We start from the raw sequence: 27,431 nt of genomic DNA, 5'->3' as shown, positions 1-27,431 counted from the left end.
TGACCTTCCAAACCCTCAACCTCATGGACAACAGGTGGTGTCTCTTGGCTTGGGTTACCAACAAAGTGCAGCTGCTCTTGTGTGGCTTTATCAGCAAGGAGGATGTCTATCTTATCCTGTAGAGCTTTCAACTCCTTCCTCGTCTGCTTATCATCTGTTCGACTGCTTCTGTCGTGGTCTCCACTGTAGACTGCATCACTCTTACCATGTTGTCAACCAGCTCCTCTGCATCTTCCTCAGTTCTCCCCAAGAAGAACCCATTGCTAGCTGTATCCAGTCTGGCCCTGTACTTAGGAAGAGCACCACGGTAGAATGTGCTCAGCAAGCTCTCCTTAGAGAAACCATGGTGTGGGCATTGAGCTTGGTAGCCCTTGAATCTCTCCCAGGCTTCACTGAAGCCTTCCAAGTTCTTCTGTTGGAAACTGGAGATCTCATTTCTCAGCTTAGCAGTTCTTGAGGATGAGAAGAATTTCTCCAAGAATGCTCTCTTGCACTCATCCCAAGTAGTGATAGAGTCGCTGGGTAGAGACTTCTCCCACTGACGTGCCTTATCCCCCAAAGAGAAAGGGAATAACTTCAGCTTTAAGGCATCCTCTGACACACCATTGGTTTTTGACAACCCACAGTAGCTGTCGAACCTGTCCAAGTGATCGAATGGGTCCTCTAAAGCCAAGCCATGATATTTGTTGTTCTCGATCACGTTGAGGAGTCCTGACTTGACCTCAAAGTTGTTGGCTGCCACAGCCGGTGCTCGGATTCCTAGTCTATGACCAAGAATGTTGGGCCGGTCATAAGTACCAATGGGTCGAGCTGCCCGCGGTTGGTGTTCTGCCCCTTGCGGTGGATCTGCCATATCAATATCCAATCTCTGCAAGTGGGCTTGTTGTTCTTCTTCTCTTCTAGCTCTAGCACACTCCCTCTCGAAAGCTCTGATGTCTGCTACTATTGGAACTAGGTTTGATGGACCCCTGCTCCTCAAGTTCATACACCTGAAAGTTAAAGGTAGGTGAAGAAGAAGAATCAGTAACAAAAGAAAATAAAAATGACTTAGTCTCAAGTAAGTGACTAAATCTCAATGTTCAATCTACTCAGAATTTGGCAACGGCGCCAATTTGATGTTAGGAGTTTTCAAGGCTCCTAAGACAAATGTTGTAGTATAGTGATTGTCGAACCAGTTCTGAGGGATATCAAAGCACTGAGAATGCAAGTACTCACTTAATCTAAGTGCAACAATGATTTAGATGGGTTTTAAGCTATGACTAAAACTAGAAAGCAATAACAGAATGATACTTTCTTGACTAAGGGAAAAGAGAACTCATGGGCATAGGGATTAGACCTTGGGTGATCAAGTATCGAACTAAGGATGGCAAATGATCAATCAAACTATCAACCTTAAGCCTAGACACAATTCTAAGCAAGCTCTATGTCTAGATGAATGCTCATTTGCTAACATATCTCAAACATCAAATGTCTTTGGTTGAATAATATGAAAGCAATCATTACTAACAAGTCTATTAGCTATCTTAGCATCTTTAACAACAAATGTCTTTGGCAAAGTATACTAAAAGCCTAGGAGAGTTGTCTCAGGCATTTCATCAAACACCTTTCGGGTGGGAAATGCCTATTGATCAACTTTTGAGTGGCCAACTCAGAAGATGCATTAAGAATACTCTACTAGCAAGGAACAAGAATGATCTACACTAAAACATCCTATAACTAACCTAATCACCCTTAATCTCCCTAACCCATGAATTCAAAAGGTGATTACTCACTAATCTCCATGATTCCTCTTAAACCCATATTGGATTTCAGATTAATCATGTAGAGAAATAGATAAGAAATCAACAAGAACACAAGAACATAACAATCAAAATCCAAGAGATGAACTTCTCAAGAGAGTTTTTGTGTATTTCTCAATAGATCAAAAGATAATCTGTCTGGTGGCTACCAAAGATGTTTAAAACATAGGTTTTAGAAATGTAAAACGTCCAAAATAAATTGCAAAAAGGTCCTTGAGAAGTCATGATTTTCGGCAGCAAAATAACGCGGAGCGACTTGCAGGTGTCGCTCCGGAAGGTCGCTCCAGGGCCGATTTTTGTTGTCTCCGGGCGAGAGGTCCCGAGCGACTTTGGTGTGTCGCTCCAACGGGTCGCTCTGGATCGGGAGCGACCTTGATAGGTCGCTCTGAGAGGTCGCTCCAGGGTCATCTAAGACTGTTCGGAGTGACGAGAACGCGAGCGACTTCATGGCGTCGCTTTAGGATGTCGCTCCGAGAAGGGTGTGAGATGCGAGCGACCTCGGCGCGTCGCTCTGGGCAAGTCGCTTCACGGGGTGAGTATGGCGAACGACTTCACGGGGTCGCTCCAGCTAAGTCGCTCTGAGAGGTGCTTTGGAGCGACCTCATGACGTCGCTGCGGAACCTCGCTCCCCTGCTCTGCTCGTCCAATGATCACATATTTCACCTCCTTTGAGCTCCAAATGCATCCAAATATCCCCAAGAACTCCATGTGGCACTCCAACACCTGATAGAGACTCATGTATGCAAAATGTAACCTAAACATGACTAAATCCTAGTCTATATGATCAAAATGCACATGGATGAATGGATAAGATAATGGAAATATGCAAGATATCACTCTGCCGGGAGACTAGTGAACACATTCCTCTGCACTAAAGCGATCAAATCATGTTTGATATCAAAGTCATATCTGAGGCAGGATGGAGGAGTGATGGCAGAGCGCATAGTAGGGAAGTTACGCAAAAGATTACTCTGCCCAATCGGAGTGGCTTGCCCCTGCTGTTCCTGCTGCTGCTGCGCAGCGAGTAGAGCATCTTCTTGTTGCGCTTGGATAGTCTGATGCATCTAATGCATCTGTTGCATTGTGGCAGCGAGATCATCCTGGTTGTCGACGGTTCGTTCTTTCTAACCTTGCTAGCTCCTGGTTACTAAGTGTAACTAATTCTCCTTGTGCGTTTCTCTGAGTATGTCTACTGGTCATGCACTTGGATCATTAGCTGCAGCAAAAGGGGTAAAGCAAGTTCGATGTCTTAGACTGAATATATAACCAAAAAATAAAGGTAAAAAGTTGGTCTCCGGCAACGGTGCCAAAACTTGATACAATAAAAATGAATTCTAATCTATTGTCAAGTTAAAAGTGGTTGTTGTAATACTTTAGATTCAAATTCAAAGGATCAGTTCACACTTTATCTTTATAAATTTAATATTAAGCTAAAATAATATAGGGGTGTAAGAAATTAATAAAAGTGACAAGCAATTAACAAATTGGTTTAAAGATATATGGGTTTATAAGCGCTAGCTTATGGTGGTTTATTCAGGTGTTTAGAGTCACGAGCCAAACAATTATTTAGATTCATATTAAGGACATGTCTAGAAATCGGAGCACTACAAGTAGATCAGCCCACTCTCGTGGAGCTTCACCTTTTGTCGATCGATCACAGTACCTAAAATTTCGTTTGGACTAAGATGCGTTAAGAAACATTAGAGACCAAGTCCAATATGTTTACAATGCACCCTGACATCTACTTTCGCTGGCTAGGGATATAATGCTCATTCATTCAATGTCTAGCAACCTATAACACTTTTGATGAATAGAGTAAGTCTAGGTTCATACACTAAGTGATTAGTTTAGCATAAGCAGTAAGTGCTGCAATGAATGAAGACAACTGATATATTACCTATCTATGTTTATCTCATAATCTAACACCCTAACACCCTAAGCTAACAATCTGACATCTCGGCCATGGGGCAAGAAAACATAGACATTAAAACTGAATAATTCATTACTGCAATTATCAAAGATATATATAAAGAGGGTTCAGATAATTCTTCTCTAAGACGAGAGAGAGAGAGAGAGAGATCCTTCATCCTTTACAAATTAGCAATAGCAATAGCAAATCGCAAAGTATAAAGATCTAGGGTCTGGTTTCTTCGGTAAAGTAGTGTCCAAAAAAATAGAAAATAAGAAAAGATATATTATAGGTCTTTGGCGGATGCATGAGAGAAAATTGGGATGATTATGAATAATCCCAAAATATATATTAGAAGTTTCCATAAAAATCTATAGTGCTGGAGCAAGCACTCGGTTGCTCTGCTTCATTAGGAGCAACCACCACTCCACCGGACTGCTCCACGTGAAAATCTTCAATTTGTACTTTTTTATGCCTCTTTTGCTCCAGATAATTCATCTCTCATCCAATGCAATTCCAGACCTGTAATGAATAGTAAATGTTTGATAAAAACTCAAAAACATTTTGGAAAACATTGTTAGAAGGTGTCAAAAACACCACATATCAGACGACTAGAATTAGGGTTAATAATCCAAATTTTTGTAGTCCCAGCTCTCTTGATCAATAAACTATACTTTTGATCGTTGTTCATGCTTGTCTATTGCTACTTCTCGTTTCTGTAGCATCAACAAAGTACCTGCACAAAAATTACTCTAACCTACCTATAAAAATTACTCCAAATATTTTAAGAAGGGGTTTAACTATTATTCACTTTCGACTTTAAAACAGACAACTACAACTAGAGTTTTACACTAGTATGCTGTACACCTCTTGGAATCAGTAAACACGATCTTTGATCGTTTTCCCTATTTTACTTTTTGTCTTGTAGTATAACAAATAATTCCTATTTATTTTATCTTAACAAGTTTCATCCGAAATTGTTCGCCATATAATTTGTATTATCAAAATAAACTTTGATCATGACACAATTCTACATAAATGAACTACACGACAGTAAACGAGAACTCGATATAACTATATGTATAGTCAAGTAGAAATTATTTTTTTTGCTAATGTAAAGAATTAGTTTATCTATTTGTCTGAAAACCTAAACAATGTAAATAATTTTTTCCAACAAAAATTGGATAAAAGTGGTATAGTCAAGTCGAACTTATTGAAGAAAAATGACTTTGAAAGCCTTATCCAATAACTAAAAACATAACATTAGGTGATTAACTATGAAACAACACAATGACACATTATCATTAAACTTAGCATATTATCATTTTGTTAAGCAAGAAACAAATCCATTTGAGATCTATTATCTTGGCCAATAATATCAAGAAAGACCGGATCAACAGTAACAAAACTATCCACGTGCACCCTAAAACTATGGTCCCACCACAAAACCTTAGCCGCTCCTTCGATATCAAGCTTAGCCTGAAGCTTCATCTCCCTCTTCGCCACGTCAGCAAAGAACCTCCGCGCGTGTTGCGCAAGCTCCATCCCGTCGAGACGCGCCGGTAACCTAAGAAGCTGACAGGATCTCGCCGGCTGCGAACCAGCTTTGACCTCCGCCGTGCCAAGGACCGTGCCGTCGTATAGAATCGACATCGTTGTGGAGGAGTAATGGATGGCTGCGATGTTAGGGTTTGTGACGTGTACGGTGAGCATTAATTCAGCGTCGAGGACTGGGAGGTTGAGTTTGAGTGAGGTTAGGTCTATGGAGATAAGGTGGAAAGTTGGATCCTTTGGCTTGGCGCTGAGGAGAGAAGTTGCTGCTGCCGCAGATGCTGCTCCGATTAAGGCTGAGCTCCAGCTCCATTTTACCTTCTGGCCCATGAAACCCATTGATAATTACAGTGTATTCCCTTCTGTTTTGAGAAGGAAATCTTCAATAATTTCAATTTGCCTATGTGTGAAGGATCTATCCACAATCCCAGACAGAGAAGAGCTAAAGCCATAAATTTTGAAAATACTGAAGTAACCTTTGATTTTTGCCCTGTTGTTGTGTATTGTATGGGCGTTTTTGTCACTAGAACATATAAATAAAATTGAGTTCTATGTATTCAAAAAAAAAGTTAAGTCTATATATACACTTAAAATAAATTAAAATTAGATATCATCTTTAAAATGAGTTAAAATTTAGCTAACTATATATATAGACTTAAAATAAAACTATCAGCACAGTTTAAATTATTACCAAAAGACAAACATTAAATCAAACTGCAAATAAAAAATCAAATCAAATATATGTTTTACTGAAAGAATGATTTTTATAAAAATAATTTTGCATTTTATAAGCGCAGATCGTGTAAGCTAGTATATATTACAATGAACGATTCAAATCTCAGTTGCTTCAACCAAATCCTTTTTTTTCCTTACAATCACAACATGCAACAATTATGACATCACATATCATGTTCGCTTATTTGAAGTTCGATCGTCGCCCTCAGTCGGTGGCTGCACGTCTTCTTCGTTTATGTGATGCTCACAACGTGAAGAAAACCAGTGAATTCATGGGGATTAATATGCTCCTTTTTGATGAAAAGTTTTATTCTTAATATTCTCTTGCCTATATCTTTCAATTTTATTTTGTTGATTCTCATATTCTTAGCCACACTCTTCATGTCAATACCTCTTCACCAAGGTCCCATCACTGAGCATCTGTTGAACACTTTCAAATATCTGTAGAATCGAAATTCAACGAAAATACAACGAACAAAGTAATTCTAAGAACATGTATCTTTTGTTTAGGAATCTATTACACAATCTCTTACAAACTTGCTCTATCTCAATTACACGATTCGACGGAGATCGATTCATAATCTATCAACCTTGCTTGTTGATATTACGTGTATACGCACACCAATTAACCTAATGTGCACACTACCACAATCGAATAGTATGTCGATGTAGCACTTTATGATCGAATCCACAGAGACCAATGGTTACACTTTATTTCTATGGGACAATATTAAACTAAAACAATGAATGGATTTTATAATTGATTGAATCTTAGAAAGCAAGTAACAATTAAACAAAAGGGTTTTCAAAGATGAAAAGCGAGTTAGCCTAGAGTGATTCGACGGGTTACAAAGGATGCAAGCCAAACAACTATTCAAGTTCTTACAGTTCGAGTCTAGAACTCGGTATCAACGGAAGATCAGCCCACTGTCGTGGTGCTTCTCCTTTTATCCATCGATCTCAATACATAAACTCTCGTTTGAACTGAGATACAATGATAAACATTAAGAACTGACCCGATCTGTTCACAAGACACCCTAATATCTACTTTCGCTGATTAGAGATGTAATGCTCATTCATGACAAGTCTAGCAACCTATTACACGGTTAATGAACACGGTTAATGATCAAACACTAAGTGATCAATTCAAGGAAAGCATTAAGATTAGACATGAATGAAGACAATCAATGGATGCTTATTTATGTTCAGCTCGCGATCTAGCACCCTAACACCCTAGGCTAACAAGATCGACTACTTAGTCATAACAAGAGAAAACACAAAGATCAATTCTGAATAATACTGCATGTTAATAAAAGAGATAAAAAGAGGGTTCATGGCAATCTTCTCTACGGTGAGAGAGATGGAGCCTTCTCCCTTTACAAAATATCAAATCACAAATCTCCAAAAGCTCAAGTCTGGTTTTTTTTTGTCTCCAAAAACAGCGTAGAAAAAAATAGAGAAAGAGAAAAAGAAGATATATGGAGGCCACATGCGGTTTGGGAAGAAAATAAGGAGATTAGGGCAAATCCCGAATTAACTTGTAGTTTCCTTAAAAATCTCTGCTGCTGGAACATGCACTTGAGTTGCTCCACACGCTCGAGAACAGCCTACAAGGTTGTTCCGCTCGTGAAAATCTCTAATTCGGGTTCTTTCTGACTCTTTTGTTCTAGCTGGTCAATCTCCCATCCAATGCAACTTCATACCTGTGATGACTCGAAAAGGACTAGAAAGACTCGATAAAGACTCAAAACCAGTTTAGAAAACATTGTTAGAATGTGCCAAAAACACAACATATCAATTTTCCCAGACTTAGATCCTTGTTTGTCCTCAAACAATGTCAAGTATCAAGAACAGGGAGAAAAGTTTTGAAAGTTTGGGAACTCTCCTATTCTTATCAACCATACTTTAACCAAGAATCTCTGAACCATATAAGCAGTAAAACTAGGACAACACACCCTTACCGAAACCCCACTGACTAATGTTCAAGATCGGCTCAATACTCTATATCTCAAACCTAAAAATGCCACATTTTTGAGACAAAACTCCCAATATTCAATTAAGAGCAGCGTGAGCATCTTATCACATGCACTATTCAGGATAGACATGTTAGGTGGGGAACATGATATTTTACAGGTGGAGTTAATGAGTGTTTAGGGGTACCAAAATTTAGAGGATGCAAGATATCGCACAAAACAGCAAGAGAGGACGGATCCATTGATGTCCACAGCCCCATACTCGTTTTTTCTTTTCTCGATTCACTGCTTTTACATCAGGATCAGTCATCAGACTACTCTGCCCATCCTCTCCTCTTTTCATACATGATTATTACCTTTCCTTTGGTAGACCTTCCCAGTGGCTCTTTTTTGTTTTTGTTTTTCAAAATCTTCTCCTTCTCCATCACCATATTTTAAATGAATGAAAGATTCGTTTTTTTTCTTGGTGATGTAAAAAAGAAGGAGGTAACATGTGTGAGGATTGCCACTAGTGGTCTTGTTTTCTCACCATTCTGTTTCTCCACCTTGCTCTAGCACATGTATCTGCCGAAGGAGCGGCTGCTCCTTATAATTGATTGCTCGGCTATTCCCAAAATCTGACTGCTCCCCTATCTTTGATTCTTAATGGCATTAACGAGTACGAGACTGCTTCGATCCTTTCCTCTCCAACCTTTTTCCACAGATCGGCACATATGAAACTCAAAAACAAATGAAAGAGGTTGGAATAGTGGTTAAGGTGCAAGGTGGGAACTAGCTAAAAATGAGATAGCCACTCAGGATCAGCGAGATGGATATAAAGAATAAGAAGTCCTGAGTGTAGGTCTGGTTTCCCTGATCTAGTGCCCATAACAAGAAGAATTTCAGTCGAGATTAGGTTAAGGTTAGGTGGAGTTAAGTCTACCCAGTGTAACCAGATCAGCCAAGAACTTCTCGAGAATCAAATGAGATATGCCAGGGTGTTCCAGGTCCACATGTGTGTCTTTCGTCACTGCTAAGGTCACTGAATAAGATAACTAAAACACGAGGTGGTTAGTGATCAACACAGAATAAAGTCTTAATTCCCACAAATTTTTGACTGACTCGATCCTAAAAATTGACTCAAACCGACTCAAAAGAAAAACAAAAGAAGGAAACGAGTTAGTAAACGATGAAAACCCTCCCCCAAACTTATTTCACACCGTCACTGGTGTAAAATTAAATCAGAGAGAAGGTAAAAACAAGAATAGAAAACATATTTTTTTTTGTCAAGATACTTGCTGAGTGGAGCTGTTGCTCTGAAAAATCATGGGTGCTCCATCGCCTGGAGTGGCCGCTCTTTTCGGAGGGCAGGGTGCTTCGTTTCTGCAACCCAGAATTTTTGAAGTATCTCGGATTTTTCTGCTTTTTGACCTTAAACTCAATAATTAAAATAGAAAATAAGAAAAACAGAAACAAAACTAAGTTATATTTACACTACCGGTGGGTTGCCTCCCACCAAACTCTTAGTTTAAGTCACTAGGCTTGACTTGGTCTCAGGGATCAGTCGGGTTAAGCATGAGGCCTTGTTCCAAACCAACCTCCACAATCAGACATGTTCAACTTCAAGACTCTGCTCAACAACACTTTTACAGCAGCTTCCCCTTTCTCTTTCAGCTCATGTGTGAGAATAGCTCTGACTTTAGAGAATGGTTTAGAGGTATCCTTACACTTTACCTCATACTCAATAGATTTCTCATAACACTTCCCCGATATCAATGAAGACAATCAATGGATGCTTACTTATGTTCAGCTCGCGATCTACACCGTAACACCCTAGGCTAAAAGGATCGACTACTTAGTCATAACAAGAGAAACACATAGATCAATTCTGAATAATACTACATGTTAATAAAAGAGATAAAAAGAGGGTCCATGGCAATCTTCTCTACGGTGAGAGAGATGGAGCCTTCTCCCTTTACAAAATATCAAATCACAAATCTCCAAAAACTCAAGTCTGGTTTTTTTGTCTCCAAAAACAGAGTAGAAAAAAATAGAGAAAGAGAAAAAGAAAAAGAAGATATATGGAGGCCACATACGGCTTTGGGAGAATATAAGGAGATTAGGGCAAATCCCGAATTAACTTGTAGTTTCCTTAAAAATGTCTGCCGCTGGAACATGCACTTGGGTTGCTCCACACGCTCGAGAACAGCCTGCAAGGTTGTTCCGCTCGTGAAAATCTCTAATTCGGGTTCTTTCTGACTCTTTTTTTCTAGCTGGTCAATCTCCCATCCAATGCAACTTCATACCTGTGATGACTCAAAAAAGACTAGAAAGACTCGATACAGACTCAAGACCAGTTTAGAAAACATTGTTAGAATGTGCCAAAAACACAACATATCAATTTTCCCAGACTTAGATCCTTGTTTGTCCTCAAACAATGTCAAGTATCAAGAACAGGGAGAAAAGTTTTGAAAGTGTGGGAACTCTCCTATTCTTATCACCATACTTTAACCACGAATCTCTGAACCATATAAGCAGTAAAACTAGGACAACACACCCTTACCGAAACCCCACTGAGTGATGTTCAAGATCGGCTACATACTCTATATCTCAAACCTGAAAATGCCACACTTTTGAGACAAAACTACCAATATTCAATTAAGAGCAGCGTGAGCATCTTATCACATGCACTATTCAGGGTAGACCGGTTAGGCGGGGAACATGATATTTTACAGGTGGAGTTAAAGAGTGTTTAGGGGTACCAAAATTTAGAGGATGCGGGATATCGCGCAAAACAGCAAGAGAGGACGGATCCATTGATGTCCACAGCCCCATACTCGTTTTTGCTTTTCTCGATTCACTGCTTTTACATCAGGATCAGTCATCAGACTACTCTGCCCATCCTCTCCTCTTTTCATACATGATTAATACCTTTTCTTTGGTAGACCTTCCCAGTGTCTCTTTTTTGTTTTTTTTTCAAAACTTCTCCTTCTCCATCACCATATTTTAAATGAATGAAAGGTTCGCTTTTTTTTTTGGTGATGTGAAAAAGAAGGAGGTAACATGTGTGAGGATTGCCACTAGTGGTCTTGTTTTTACACCATTCTGTTTCTCCACCTTGCTCTAGCACATGTATCTGCCGAAGGAGCGGCTGCTCCTTATAATTGATTGCTCGGCTGTTCCCAAAATCTGACTGCTCCCCTATCTTTGATTCTTAATGGCATTAACGAGTAGGAGACTGCTTCGATCCTTTCCTCTCCAACCTTTTTCCACATATTTGCACATATGAAACTCAAAAACAAATGAAAGAGGTTGGAATAATGGTTAAGGTGCAAGGTGGGAACTAGCTAAAAATGAGATAGCCACTCAGGATCAGCGAGATGGATATAAAGAATAAGAAGTCCTGAGTGTAGGTCTGGTTTCCATGATCTAGTGCCCATAACAAGAAGAATTTCAGTCGAGATTAGGTTAAGGTTCGGTGGAGTTAAGTCTACCCAGTGTAACCTGATCATCCAAGAACTTCTGGAGAATCAAATGAGATATGCCAGGGTGTTCCAGGTCCACATGTGTGTCTTTCGTCACTGCTAAGGTCACTGAATAAGATAACTAAAACACGAGGTGGTTAGTGATCAACGCAGAATAAAGTCCTAATTCCCACAAATTTTTGACTGACTCGATCCTAAAAATTGACTCAAACTGACTCAAAAGAAAAACGAAAGAAGGAAACGAGTTAGTAAACGATGAAAACCCTCTCCCAAACTTATTTCACACCGTCCCTGGTGTAAAATTAAATCAGAGAGAAGGTAAAAACAAGAATAGAAAAGATACTTTTTTTTGTCATGATACTTGCTGAGTGGAGCGGTTGCTCTGAAATATCATGGGTGCTCCATCGCCTGGAGTGGCCGCTCTTTTCAGAGGGTAGGGTGCTCCGTTTCTGCAACCCAGAATTTTTGAAGTATCTCGGATTTTTCTGCTTTTTGACCTGAAACTCAATAATTAAAATAGAAAATAAGCAAAACAGAAACAAAATAAGTTATATTTACACTTACTGGTGGGTTGCCTCCCACCAAACGCTTGGTTTAAGTCACTAGCTTGACTTGGTCACAGGGATCAGTCGGGTTGAGCATGAGGGCTTGTTCCAAAACAAGCTCCACAATCAGACATGTTCAACTTCAAGACTCTGCTCAACAACCCTTTTACAGCAGCTTCCCCTTTCTCTTTCAGCTCATGTGTGAGAATAGCTCTGACTTTAGAGAATGGTTAGAGGTATCCTTACACTTTACCTCATACTCAATAGATTTCTCATCACAGTTCTCCGATAACAAAGTCATTGTAGGCCAACCCTTGACCCTTTTCTTCTGGAATTTTTCTTTCACCTTTGCATTCACACTTAGTTCCTTAGTATTAGTGTGAGAATCTCCATCCAGAACTTCTTTGATCTCACTTTTATCACCAAGCTCTTTCTTAGGAAATTTTTTCAGTTGTTCTCCACTAACCACTGAGATGCAAGAGGCGTATCGGATTTGTGATCTGGTTGGGACAGCCTTGTAGAAAATCTTCTTATTGATGTTGGAGAAAGAGACTCTCTTATTCGGCAGGTCGATGATTGCTCCCACTGTAGCCATAAATGACCTTCCAAAGATCAAAGGCATCTCATGATCCTTGCTCATCTTGATGAATCCCTTATGAGGAAATCCTTTTTGTCCCTGATTCTTGTAGGAAGATCTGATCTTTTGAGAGAGAAATGGTTTGTTTCAGATAGTGGGCGATGGTTTTTATGGGATGAACTTTAGAAATGATCTAAGGATTGATCAGATCTTGTGTAGATGAGTCTAAGATCCAGAGATTGAACTCTGTTGTGATCAAAGACAAGTTTTGCAATTAGAGAATGAACTCTTTAGCAATCAGTGTTCAAAGATAAACAAGGGATTCACAGATTTAGAGAGAATTTTGATAAAAAAAAGGTGAATAGGTTTTTCAGAAACAAAACAGAGTTTAAGTAGCAACAAAGAAGGAAAATAAGTTGAAAGGTCCTAATACTTGAGAAAATTGAAAATAAGAAATAATAAAACATATATTTCGAAATTAACACTTAGACAAGTACAAAGACTAAATAAGTGAAGAGTTGGCTTGGTTCCTTGGCTTGATTTTCGTCTGGTTCAGAGTAAACCAAAACAGCAATTGATTTCTTCAGTCTTCTGGTTTGTTATCTAGTAACTGTGCCCTTAGACAAGTAGAATGGATCCTTGTCTTGATTGGTTTGGGCTGAGTAAAATCCATTTGATCCATGCGAAATATTGGGTATAATTGTATCATCTCCAGCTAGGCCCATCACGCCTTTGAGTATCAATCTGTTTCAGCTCATCATGCTCCTCTTCAGTGTCACTCTCATTCAGCTCCTTTGCAGCACCTGGTTCAGTCATGGTTGCATCATCCCCTCCTCCTTTAAAATGATTTGACCTCAAATCTGATTCATCTGCACAAAAAGGGATCAAGTCAGCAACATTGAAAGTAGAGCTAACATCATACTTACCTTGAAGATCAATTTTGTAAGCATTGTTGTTGATGCGTTCCAACTCTTTGAAGGGTCCATCTGTTCTTGGCAAGAGTTTTGACTTTCTTTCAGCAGGAAATCTATCCTTTCTCAAGTAAATTGACACCAAATCTCCTGGTTCTAGTATCAACTCACGCCTCTTCTTGTTGGCATGCTTTTCATACTCTTTAGTCATTTCTTCAATGTTCTTTTTAACCTGTTGATGCAAAGAAACCACATACTCGGCCTTGGACTTTTCATCAAGGTTAGTATGCTCATTAAGAGGTAAAAGCAACAAATCCAGACGAGTCAAAGGACTAAAACCCTAAACAATCTGAAAGGGAGATAACTTTGTAGTCCTATGCACTGAATGATTGCAAGCAAATTCAACATGTGGCAGACAATCTTCCCATGACTTAATGTTTTTCTTAACCACAGTTCTCAAGAGAGCAGATAAAGTCCTATTGACTACTTCAGTTTGTCCATCAGTTTGTGGGTGACAAGTAGTTGAGAACAAGAGTTTAGTGCCTAATCTAGACCAGAGAGTCTTCCAAAAGTAGCTAAGGAACTTGGTATCTCTATCAGACACAATGGTTCTAGGCATTCCATGTAAACGCACTACTTCACTAAAGAAAAGATCAGCAACATTGACAACACTATCAGTCTTATTGCAAGCAATTGAGTGAGCCATTTTAGAGAAATTGTCTACAACAACAAAGATAGAATCTCTGCCTCTCCTAGTTCTAGGCAATCCAAGCACAAAATCCATTGAAATATCAACCCATGGTGCAATAGGAATGGGGAGAGGAGTGTACAAACCTTGAGGTCGGTTCTTGGCTTTGGCTTGAGTACAGACTATACATCTGCTGCAATGCTTCTCCACGTCCTTTCTCATGCTTGGCCAGAAGAAATGTTCTTTCAAGATGCTGAGGGTTTTAGCTACACCAAAGTGTCTCATCACGCCTCCTCCATGAGATTCCCTGACATACAATTCCCTCAAAGAACATTTAGGCACACACAAACGGTTTTCAAAGAATCCAAACCTATCTGCTTGATAGAACTTGCAACTGGTATGCATCTCACTGTTTTTAAAATACTTTTTGAAATCAGGATCCTCAGCATAGTAAGTTTTCACTTGTTCAAAACCTAACAGCTTAGTTTCCATTGAAGACAGCAAAATATACCTTCTAGACAAAGCATCAGCCACCACATTTTCTTTACTTTGCTTGTAATGGATAACATAAGGAAAGGTTTCAAGAAACTCAACCCATTTGGCATGGTGCTTGTTCAGCTTGTGTTGGCCCTTTAGATGTTTAAGAGACATGATCAGTGTGTATCACACTCTTTCGGCGAGAAAAAGTGCTGCCAGGTTTCAAGAGTTTTTATCAAGGCATAGAGCTCCTTGTCATAAATGGGATAGTTCAGCATAGCTCCACCAAGTTTCTCACTGAAATAGGCGATTCGCCTCTTCTCCTGCATCAGCACTGCTCCAATTCCTACACCAGATGCATCACATTCAATCTCAAAGGTCTAAGAAAAATCAGAAAGAACAAGTAAGGGAGAATTAATCAACTTCCCTTTCAGGTTTTGAAATGCGTCTTCTTGCGCTTTCTCCCATTTAAAACCCACATTCTTCTTGATAACTTCAGTGAGAGGTGTTGCAATGGTGCTAAAGTCTTTGACAAACCTTCTGTAGAAACCAGTCAGTCCATGAGAACGTCTAACTTCACCCACACTTTTAGGACTTGGCCAATCTCGGATTGCTTTCACCTTTTCTTCATCAACTTTGATCCCCTGAGCTGTACCAACAAAGACAAAAAACACAAGGTGATCTGTTCCAAAAGTACATTTTTATAGTTAGCAAACATAGACTCTTTCTTAAGCACTTCAAGAACATATTTCAGATGATTCACATTGTAATACCCCGTCTTAAAAAAAAAAAAACCTAATTTCGGTTTTATGGAATTTCTCGGGGAAGCCGAAGGCTCGGGAAATTTGTATCCTCAAGATTAAGGTTAGTCTGGAGTCTATTAAACATATTTAGCTCATCAGAACGGGAGCAGAAAAATATTTGGGATTGATCGCGGGACGAAAATTCACCAGAAGGGCCGAAATCGCGCAAATCGACCGAGAAGCTCGAGGTGGCTTGATCTAAGGGATCAGGACGTAGTCTCAACCATTAAACCTGCTGAGTGTCAACACAAGAAAGAGGTGTAGACGTGCATGCAGCAGTTCCATGCAGCTCGACACACAGAAGCACGAGGTGTCGCAGTACCTGCAATCTGCGCATGCGAACCGACATGCAGAGGCCCGTGTGTCGCGATGCATGAACACCAGACATGCTGAAGGACAAGTGGACGTGGAGGTGTCTTATGGCATGGCCAGGAGGCATGCAACAGGGCATGTGGACGCCCATGTGTCGCCACGCATGTGACCGGAAGCATGCGAGACGACACACATGCGATCAGGTGGCATGTTCTTATTGGCCGGCAACTTCTATATATACCCAGCCACCCTTCACCATTTTTACTCATCTCATTCCATAGAAACCAAAGCAAAACATGGCTATAGAGAGAGAGAGAGAGAAAAAGAAGTGAGGTGCTTTAGAAGTATAGACATTTCCAAAGACCGATAAACTGCCGGGAAATTCTGAAAGACTGTCCAGAAGTGAAAGAAGGTTTTTTTCAGAGTTCTGATCAGTCCAGACCAGTCCACTCAAGACATCGCCGTTGGGTTTTGGGATTTAACATCACGGTACCAAGACGAAGGTTTGGAGGGGAGAAAAAGGGTTTGGTCAACATCCGGAATCAAAGAGTCGAGCCACATCGCTTAATCACTGTGAGTCACGGTTAATTGTTTGTTAACGTGTTTTTAATGCAGGTTCCTGACATCGGAGATAGTTTCCGAGCTAGGATAGCCGGACCGGTCTAGGTGTCAGTTTGTGGATCTGAGGCTTGAGACGATGTCTGGGCTAAGTGGATAGCAAGACTAGTCTAAGCACCCGGATTATTGTGATTATGTGACTATTATATGTTGTTATAGAGTGTACCTCGTGTTGGTACTGTTGTGTGAGAACCTCGTGGTGGTTCTAGTAGTAGTTTGCAGGTCATTGCTTCCTCAAATGGTACCACTAAGCCGGTCGTGGTCCGGAAAGTGGTGGGCTCGGTTGAACTTGGCTTGATCACCAAGGCCGAGTGTCACACGTGGATGTGACAGCCCCCGGCGAGTCCGATAGAGGATCGGGGCACGGCGATTCCGATTGAGGACCGTGACCGGGCGATTCCCAAGCGTCTACATCTGTGTGGTGTAATAGTGAAGGGATTGCCGGTGTCCCTTATGTGGAGGAAGAATGATTCTGTTGGGCCCTAGGAGTATATATATATATATATGTTGTTTGATTGATGTGACACTCATAAAGAGTGTTTTGATTTAATATGGTTTAATGGTTTATTGCTTAAATCGGTCTTGCTTTATGATCTTGAATGTTGCTTGTTGAACTACTCGTTTTGCTTGTGTTTGGGGTTAGGTTTAGAATGACGGGTAGTTGTATATGCTAGATAGGGAACCCTGGCTTACTGAGTGAAACTAGTTCACTCACTCCTCACATCCTTTTGCAGGTGACCAGTAGAAAGGACCATATCGCTCGCGGAACTGTAGGAGCTGGTGTAGATTGGACATCTTTTGCTATAGACTCGTTTTCAAGATATATAAATGTATGTTTACTTTCGGCTGCGTCCATGGACCATATGTATAATATTTTGGGCTTGTAATTTCATGTTTTATATATATGGAATAAAGTATGTTTTATATTCGTGACGTGTTGAATCTGATATTAGGTTAGTCCAACCTAACACAACTCTATGATTTGGTGCGGGTTGCAAAGCCTTAGGCCGAAGATTAGAGGAAACGAGTTTTGAATGGATATTCTGGGTTACAGAATTATGTTTGTGACTTGGAAAGTCTATTCTCAACCCGTCGTAACACTTTCGGACTTGGCAGAGGAAGGTCGTTCGGGCATGTTCTTGTTTGATTGTTGCCCGGCTGACTGACCGATGTCTAAAATGGTTCGGGGGTGTTACAGAGGTGGTATCAGAGCATGGTTTAGATCATGCGGTCAATCACGCGTTTTTCGTGTTTTATCGAGTCAAATGTGTCGCAAAAGATGTATTAGGAAACCAGCAGAGTTCCGCTCTAATTAGTATTCTAAATAGGAATTCCTTGTTAGTGGATTGCAGATGACAAGGAGGGGAAGGAGTGATGGGGGACAAGATTGGATGCTGGGTATAGACAGAGTCCCAAGAAGAAGGGTACTGGGATATGAATCCTAGGGGAGAGTGCAAACAATGGTGCACACCAACCAAGGATCCAGTGAAGAAAACGTAAGAAGAAACAACAATCTGTTTGGACATGATCAAGAGACACCACCAGAAGAAAACTTTCCACCAAACCGTACTGTAAGGGGAAGACCAGAAACAGGTGATAGCGAGTCAAGTGTCCAAGGACCTAGACCAGTGAGGCGGAACAACCCGATTGAACCAAAAGTTCATGATCCACCACAACAAGGAGTAGGAATGGAGCACACTCTGAAGATGCTTCATGACGTGATAGCGAGGTCACTGCAACAACCTCAGGTGCAACCTCAGCCATTTATGCCACCACAACCTACAGTGGCTACACCGATGTTACCGTTGATAACTGCCATGAAGAATATGAAGATACCGCATTTTGAAGGCGGGACAGATCCATTTCAAGCCGACCAGTGGCTTCGAACTTTGGAGAAAAACTTTGAGACCCTGACGTGTTCTCAAGAGTCTAAGAAGAAAATGGCAGTATATTACTTAGACAAAGACGCAGCAGAATGGTGGGAGAGTAGGGATCACCAAGTGGGACATCTGGTCACCACTTGGGCGGCATTCAAACAGGAATTTGAATGCAAGTACTTCACTCCTGAGTCCAACCGAAGGCTTCAACGTCTGTTTGCTAACCTAGTACAAGGAGACAAGACATTTAGAGAATATGAATCTGAGTTCATGCGACTGCGACGACATGTGCTGCGAGGACAAGATGATGAAGAAACCATGATATCTAACTTTATGTTTGGTCTAAAACCAGAGTTAGAAAATAGACTGGCTGTCGGGAACTACGAGAGTCTCACCGAGCTAGTGGAAAAAGCTGTGAATGTGGAGATTGGATTGGAAGCTAAGAAGGCGGCAACTAAGAAATCCAAGCAGCATCAAGAAGGAAAGTATGGTGGAAACCAAAGATCTTTTAAGGGTAAAGATAAGGAAAAGGAATCGGGAGGGCCAAGTCGACGATCTCTGTTCACAGGGAAATGCTTTAACTGTGGCAAGATAGGCCATAAGTCAAGTGAAGGCTACGGGAAGAAACCTGGATCCTTTCAGTCAAACTCCTACAATCCTACATGTTTCACGTGTGGAAAGAAAGGGCACATCTCTACCCAGTGCAGCGTCAACCGTCCTATCCCAGCTACGCCAATCACTGTCCATCCTCCTCCAGCGCCACCTGCAATCGAACCAGCGCCAAAAAGGCAAGCTATTGGAGGTAGAGTTTACGCTTTAGAACTAGAGGATACTAAACCTCCAGGCCCATCTAAGGGTCCCATCACAGGTATTTGGGTTCTTTAACCTTACTAATTTGACTTTGTGTTGTGTGATTGCTTGTGATGGATTGGTTAATTTCTATTGGATAATTATTATGTTGTTGATATATATTGATGTTGTGGCAGGAACTTTACATGTTGCGGGGCGTCCCACACATGTATTATTCGACTCCGGGGCAACACATAGTTTTGTGACCCCTGAGGTAGCTGCCGAGTTTGTGGGATCATTTGTGATTGACAGGATGGATGTGGCTATAATGACTCCCAGAGACCAAACCCTCCAAGCAAAAGAATGCCTCAGAAGTGTTCCGTTAGTCATTTGCGAGAAGATGTTCTTGGCAGATTTGTTGGTGGTGCCCTTAAAAGGATATGATGTTATCTTGGGCATGGATTGGTTATCAGGCTATCGGGCACAATTAGATTGTGGAAAAGGTCTTATTTCGTTCAAGGAGAACGGGCGACGACAAATAGTATTTTACGGGATCAGTCCAAGCAAGTCTGTGTCTTTAGTAGCTGCCTTGAGAGTGGAAGATTTGCTTAAGGATGGAGAAGCATATCTGGTAACAATATCTGCTAGTGAAGGTCCTACTAGCAATGGAGTTGAAATTACGGATATTGCGGTAGTACAAGAGTTCGAGGATGTGTTTGCAGCGTTGAAAGAGTTACCTCCACCTCGGAGTAACCCTTTCACAATTAACTTGGAACCTGGAGCTAAGCCGATAGCAAAGACTCCCTACCGCATGGCACCCGCATAGTTAGCAGAGTTGAAGAAACAACTTGAAGATTTAATGGAGAAAGGTTTCATAAGACCTAGCTCTTCACCATGGGGAGCTCCGGTCTTATTTGTCAAGAAGAAGGATGGTAGCATGCGACTTTGCATTGATTATCGGGGAATCAACAATATCACCATCAAAGATAAGTATCCTCTTTCGAGGATAGACGAGTTGTTGGATCAGCTAAGGGGAGCAAGTTGGTTTTCGAAGATCGACTTGGCGTCGGGCTATCATCAGATTCCAATATCAGAAGGTGATGTCATGAAGACTGCGTTTAGAACTCGTTATGGACAATACGAGTTCGTAGTAATGCCTTTTGGACTTACTAACGCACCGGCGGCCTTCATGAGATTGATGAATGAAGTCTTCCACGATTATCTCGACAAGTTCATGATAATCTTCATCGATGACATTTTATTATATTCCAAGACAGAGGTCGAGCACAAAGCACACTTGAAGCTAGTGTTGGAACGGTTAAGAAACCAGAAGCTGTATGCCTAGTTCAGCAAGTGTTTTTTCTGGAAAAGAGAGACCGGGTTCTTGGGGCACCGTGTGTCTGGAGAAGGAGTTTCTGTAGATTCGGAAAAGGTGAAAGCCATCGAGGAATGGCAAAGGCCATCAATGGTAACCGAGGTAAGAAGTTTCCTCGGGTTAGCCGGGTATTATCGAAAGTTCATCAAGAACTTTTCTTCGATCGCTAAGCCCTTGATGAAGTTGAACGGAAAAGGAGTTCCGTTCATCTGGGGAAACGAAACGGAAGAAGCATTTCAGAGATTGAAGAAAGCTTTGACCACAACACCGGTATTGGCATTACCTGAACAAGGTAAACCTTACACTGTGTACACAGATGCTTCTAGGGTTGGGTTGGGTTATGTGTTGATGAAGGAAGGCAAAGTAATTGCTTATGCATCAAGGCAACTCAGGAAACATGAGGAGAACTACCCAACACACGATTTAGAAATGGCGGCAATGGTGTTTGCGTTAAGGATTTGGAGATCTTACTTATATGGAGAAGTCGTGGAAGTATTCATAGATCATAAGAGTCTCAAGTACTTGTTCACACAGCCTGATTTGAACCTCCGACAAAGGCGATGGATGGAGTTTGTGGCGGATTACGACCTGAAGATTCAATATCATCCAGGCAAAGCTAATGTGGTCGCAGATGCACTAAGTCGTAGAAAGTTGGCTTCTGATGTTGGAAAGGAAGTGGAAGTGTTATCAAGTGAACTCAAGTTGATGACTTTATGGGCAATTGAAGGGGAGCCAAGTGAACCTTTAGGCATGCGAGCCGTAAACCAGGCAGGTTTACTCGCACGGATCAGACAGGAGCAACAACGTGATGAAAAGTTAAAAGGGATCATCGCAGAAGTTAAAAATCAAGAAGCTCCAAACGCAAGTGGCTGTCATGTGGCAGCAGATGGTACATTATTACTTAATGGGAGGATATCAGTACCACAGGGAGAAGGGCTACGAGATGAGATTTTGAAGTCGGCGCATCACTCGTTACTCAGTATCCATCCCGGGAGTACGAAAATGTACCGAGATATCCGAAGGGATTATCATTGGCCAGGAATGAAGAAACCAGTGGCGCGATGGGTGGCTCAATGTCAAACTTGTCAACAAGTCAAAGTCGAGCATCAGATTCCAGGAGGATTGTTACAAAGCTTACCAGTACCTCAGTGGAAATGGGATTCCATATCCATGGATTTCATCACTGGGTTACCGCCGGCTCGAGGAAGATCAAATAATGCAATATGGGTGATTGTCGACAGACTGACGAAGGTGGCGCACTTGTTACCTATGACGGAAACAGATAAGGTAGAAGTATTGGCAGAGATGTATGTGGACCAAATTTTGAAGTTGCATGGTGTGCCAATAGATATAGTCTCCGATCGAGATCCTAGATTCACCTCAAATTTTTGGAAGGCGTTACAAGAAGCTGTGGGAACTAAGTTGTTCATAAGCACCGCGTATCATCCCGAGACGGACGGCCAAACCGAAAGAACCATTCGCACCATAGAGGATATGATGCGGATGTGTATATTTGATTGGGCGGGAAGCTGGGAAAAACATTTACCATTAATCGAGTTCTCCTACAACAACAGCTTTCATTCTAGCATAGGTATGGCACCATATGAGGCGCTTTATAGGAGGCCATGCAAAACAGCTTTATGCTGGACCGAAGTTGGAGAAAGAAGAGAGTTCGGACCCGAAATTGTAGAAGAGACGACGAAAAAGTTGGAGATCATTCAAACCAATATGAAGAAAGCGCAAGACAGAAAAAAGAAGTACGCTGATCAATCAAGGAGAGAAATGGTGTTCAGTATTGGTGATTGGGTTTATCTAAAGGTGTCAGCTCAAAAAGGAAAGGACCGATTCGGGAAGGTCGAGAAACTAGCGGTAAGATTCATTGGGCCTTACCAGATTATACAACGAATCGGAGAGGTAGCTTATCGTCTAAACCTACATGGAGAGATGCAAATACATCTGGTATTTCACGTATCAATGCTGCGGAAACATGTTCATGATCCCAACGCTATTGAGTCAGAGCAAATCGAAAACCTGCAAACGAACCTCACTTATCCAGAGGGACCAATCCGAATAGGTGAGCGCCGGATACGAAGTTTGAAGAATCGAGAAATTCCTCAAGTCCAAGTTTTCTGGGGTAAGCGGAACCGGGTAGTTGTGACATGGGAGGATGAATTAAGATTCAAAGCGTTGCATCCAAAGTTCTTCCACGAAGATGTAGTGATGGAAGAAGGGGGATCACCGGATCCTTAGAGAATTCGGGGACGAATTCTAATAAGGGGAGGAGGATGTAATACCACGTCTTAAAAAAAAAAATAAAAAAAACCCTAATTTTGGTTTTATGGAATTTCTCAGGGAAGCCGAAGGCTCGGGAAATTTGTATCCTCAATATTAAGGTTAGTCTGGAGTCTATTAAACATATTTAGCTCATCAGAACGGGAGCGGAAAAATATTTGGGATTGATCGCGGGACGAAAATTAACCAGAAGGGCCGAAATCGCGCAAATCGACCGAGAAGCTCGAGGTGGCTTGATCTAAGGGATCAGGACGTGGTCTCAACCATTAAACCTGCTGAGTGTCAACACAAGAAGGAGGTGTAGATGTGCATGAAGCAGTTCCATGCAGCTCGACACACAGAAGCACGAGGTGTCGCAGTACCTGCGATCTGCGCATGCGAACCGACATGCAGAGGCCCGTGTGTCACGATGCATGAACACCAGACATGCTGAAGGGCAAGTGGACGTGGAGGTGTCTTATGGCATGGCCAGGAGGCATGCAACAGGGCATGTGGACACCCATGTGTCGCCACGCATGCGACCAGAAGCATGCGAGACGACACACATGCGATCAGGTGGAATGTTCTTATTGGCCGGCAACTTCTATATATACCAAGCCACCCTTCACCATTTTTACTCATATCATTCCATAGAAACCAAAGCAAAACGTGGCTAGAGAGAGAGAGAGAAAAAGAAGTGAGGTGCTTTAGAAGTATAGACATTTCCAAAGACCGATAAGCTGCCGGGAAATTCTGAAAAACTGTCCAGAAGTGAAAGAAGTTTTTTTTCAGAGTTCTGATCAGTCCTGACCAGTCCACTCAAGACATCGACGTTGGGTTTTGGGATTTAACATCACGGTACCAAGACGAAGGTTTGGAGGGGAGAAAAAGGGTTTGGTCAACTTCCGGAATCAAAGAGTCGAGCCACATCGCTTAATCACTGTGAGTCACGGTTAATTGTTTGTTAACGTGTTTTTAATGCAGGTTCCTGACATCGGAGACGGTTTCCGAGCTAGGATAGCCAGACCGGTCTAGGTGTCAGTTTGTGGATCCGAGGCTTGAGACGATGTCTGGGCTAAGTGGATAGCAAGACTAGTCTAAGCACCCGGATTATTGTGATTATGTGATTATTATATGTTGTTATAGAGTGTACCTCGTGTTGGTACTGTTGTGTGAGAACCTCGTGGTGGTTCTAGTAGTAGTTTGCAGGTCATTGCTTCCTCAAATGGTACCACTAAGCCGGTCGTGGTCCGGAAAGTGGTGGGCTTGGTTGAACTTGGCTTGATCGATAGAGGACCGGGGCACGGCGATTCCGATTGAGGACCGTGACCGGGCGATTCCCAAGCGTCTACATCTGTGTGGTGTAATAGTGAAGGGATTGCCGGTGTCCCTTATGTGGAGGAAGAATGATTCTGTTGGGCCCTAGGAGTATATATACATATATATATGTTTTTTGATTGATGCGACACTCATAAAGAGTGTTTTGATTTAATATGGTTTAATGGTTTATTGCTTAAATCGGTCTTGTTTTATGATCTTGAATGTTGCTTGTTGAACTACTCATCTTGCTTGTGTTTGGGGTTAGGTTTAGAATGACGGGTAGTTGTATATGCTAGATAGGGAACCCTGGCTCACTGAGTGAAACTAGTTCACTCACTCCTCACATCCTTTTGCAGGTGACCAGTAGAAAGGACCATAGCGCTCGAGGAACTGTTGGAGCTGGTGTAGATTGGACATCTTTTTCTATAGACTCGTTTTCAAGATATATAAATGTATGTTTAATTTCGACTAAGTCCATGGACCATATGTATAATATTTTGGGCTTGTGAACTTCATGTTTTATATATATGGAATAAAGTATGTTTTATATTCGTGACGTGTTGAATCTGATATTAGGCTAGTCCAACCTAACACAACCCTATGATTTGGTACGGGTTGCAAAGCCTTAGGCCCAAGATTAGAGGAAACGAATTTTGAATGGATATTCTGGGTTACAGAATTATGTTTGTGACTTGGAAAGTCTATTCTCAACCCGTCGTAACACTTTCGGACTTGGCAGAGGAAGGTCGTTCGGGCATGTTCTTGTTTGATTGTTGCCCGGCTGACTGACCGATGTCTAAAACGGTTCGGGGGTGTTACATACATGCTCATTCAAACTCTTGATGTAGATCAAAATGTCATCAAAGTAAACTACAACAAAGTGGCCTATGAATGCTCTCAGGACGTGATTCATCAATCTCATGAATGTACTAGGTGCATTTGTGAGACCAAATGGCATAACAAGCCACTCATATAACCCATGTTTGGTTTTAAAAACAATTTTCCACTCATATCCCTCTTTCATCCTAATCTGATGATATCCACTTTTTAAATCAACCTTAGAGAACACACATGAACCATGCAATTCATCTAAAATGTCATCAAGTCTAGGGATAGGACGTCTGTACTTTACAGTGATATTGTTGATGGCTCTGCAGTCTACACACATGCGCCAGCTTCCTCTTTCTTTGGCACCAAGAGTACTGGAACTGCACATGGACTCATGCTTTCTCTGATGTGGCCTTTCTCCATCAACTCATCAACCTGTGTCTGCAGTTCCTTAGTCTCTTCAGGGTTGATTCTATAAGCTGGCCGATTGGGAAGATAAGCCCCAGGAACAAGATCTATATGGTGTTCAATCCCTCTAATTGGTGGCAGTCCATTGGGGCTCTCTTCTGGAAATGCATCAGAAAATTTCTGCAAAAGAAACTTAAACTCACTCAGTAGCACCGGTTCATAGTCAGAAGAAGTCATTAGTGCACCTATAAAGACAAACAAAAGCATAGACTGTTGGAGATACATAGGTTTCTTAACCTAGATACATAGGTTTCTTAACCTCACTGTTTTTGGCCATGAGGTGAATCTCCTTGTCTTTCTTTCCATCATGTGATTTTTCTTTCTCTATAGCTTCTTGTCTTCTGAGCTTGAGTTGAACTTGGTCTTGATGAACCTCCTGAGGTGATAAGGGAGCTAGAACAATCTCTTATCTCTATGGGTGAAAGAATGGCGATTTGTGAACCCATCATGAATGGCTTTCTTATCATACTGCCAAGGCCTTCCAAGGAGAAAATGGCTAGACTCCATAGGCAGAACATCACAAACTATCTCATCTTGGTATCTCTCAATGGTTATAGGAACCATAACTTGGTCTGTGACCTTCAACTCGCCATCTTCATTCAGCCACTGAAGCAAATAAGGTCTTGGATGTTTTCCAGTTTTTAGACCAAGCTTTGCCACAAGAGATTCACTAGACACATTAGCACAACTTCCACCATCTATAATCAGGCTGCAAACTTTATCATAAACAATGTAACGAATGTGGAAGAGATTCTCTCTTTGATCATGCTCCTCTGGTTTGAACTGAACTTTCAAGGATCTTCTAGTGACCAGAAGCTCCCCACACACTGGTTAGTCTACAACTTCTTCCTCACTAACCTCATCCTTCTCATCCTCAGAGATCAGTTCACCACTCTCAAGGAAGATCATGACTTTCATGTTAGTACACTCGCTGGCATAGTGACCAAAACCATGGCATTTGAAGCACTTCACATATTTGTTTCTTGTGGCCGGTGCTTTTCCTTGGTCACCCTGACCAGACACCTTTGGTTCTTCTTTTGGTTTCACAAACACTTTATCTTCTTTACAATAGGATGGTCTGGTGGTGTTACCATAAGAGCTTTTAGGATTCGGTTTCCTCTTCATCTGCTTCTCATTGAGAATTTCCTTGTGTAAAAACTAATAGATATCCACATATTCCTGCAACCCCAATCTATCTTGAACTTCACGGTTGAGACCAGCTAGAAATCGTGCCATAGTTGCCTCATGACTCTCTTCAGCAGCTTTCAACATCAGGATTTCCATCTCTTGGTAGTAGTCTTCTACACCTTTTGTTCCCTCAGTAAGTCTCATGAGTTTCTGATGAACCTCCCTACTGTAATGACCAGGAACAAAGCGTTTGTTCATAATAGTCTTGAGTTCAAACTATGAAGACACTTGTGGTTCTCCTGTTCTCCTTGTGGTTGTAACAATTTGATCCCACCAATGTAGAGCATATCTATTGAACTCTGTAACAGCCAGTCTCACTTTCTTAGACTCTGAAAATATCTGGCAATCAAACTCAAGTTCCATATTCATTTCCCACTCCAGATACGCACCAGGATCGTTTGTACCACTGAAAGATGGTATTCTGAGCTTAAGGTTGCCAAGGCTGTCGTCAGCTCTGTCTTGAGCAACTCTGTGTGCCATGCGCCTAGTTTGAGAAGTTACCCTTACTGATCTGGCATCATCAGTACTACGGCCAGAAGAGGTATAAAGATCCGCATGTTCTTCCACTGCTGCAGGTCGCTTGCCCTTTCTCTTTTCCCTAGCTGCTTTCCTAACATGTGAAGAAGTACCCAAAACATTGTCAGTAGCAAAGGAAGCTCTTTCAAATTGAAGTTTCTTATCCATTTTTTTCATTAGTGTAGCCATCATGGCCCCCATCTGAATTTTATCAAACTTAAAAGTGGGTGGTTCATCTTGTTCATGGCTCCCATCAGACATGGCTTTCTGTTAAGAAACTAAACAAGAAAAATTAGCACATATGAATAGCCAAAGCCTCACAATCTCTCAAGTGTTTCTCTTTTGTAATTGTTTTTTTCAGTGAGTTTTCTCTGTCAATCCAATAGCTCAGCAGCAAACAAAGATGAAACTTCAGAGAACAAACCCAAACCCCAAAA

At 41.4% G+C, this 27,431-nt stretch overlaps 1 protein-coding gene and 1 non-coding gene across 2 annotated transcripts; one reads left to right on the top strand and one right to left on the bottom strand.

Moving 5' to 3' along the window:
• Positions 1 to 338: 338 nt before the first annotated feature.
• LOC125584614 lies at positions 339 to 445 on the top strand. The gene has a single exon (XR_007321526.1). It is a non-coding gene; the product is annotated as a small nucleolar RNA R71 (small nucleolar RNA).
• Positions 446 to 4,923: 4,478 nt separating this feature from the next.
• Positions 4,924 to 5,823, bottom strand: LOC111209612. The gene has a single exon (XM_022709624.2). It carries the CDS (start codon positions 5,596 to 5,598, stop codon positions 5,038 to 5,040), a length of 561 nt encoding a protein of 186 aa, XP_022565345.2. The 5' UTR covers positions 5,599 to 5,823; the 3' UTR covers positions 4,924 to 5,037.
• Between the last annotated feature and the right edge of the window lie 21,608 nt (positions 5,824 to 27,431).

The sequence above is a fragment of the Brassica napus genome, chromosome C3 (genome assembly GCF_020379485.1).
Source record: "Brassica napus cultivar Da-Ae chromosome C3, Da-Ae, whole genome shotgun sequence".
In the NCBI taxonomy this organism is placed as follows: domain Eukaryota; kingdom Viridiplantae; phylum Streptophyta; class Magnoliopsida; order Brassicales; family Brassicaceae; genus Brassica; species Brassica napus.
Note: the sequence above shows the minus strand (reverse complement) of the source record. Positions and strands in the feature narration are given on the sequence as shown.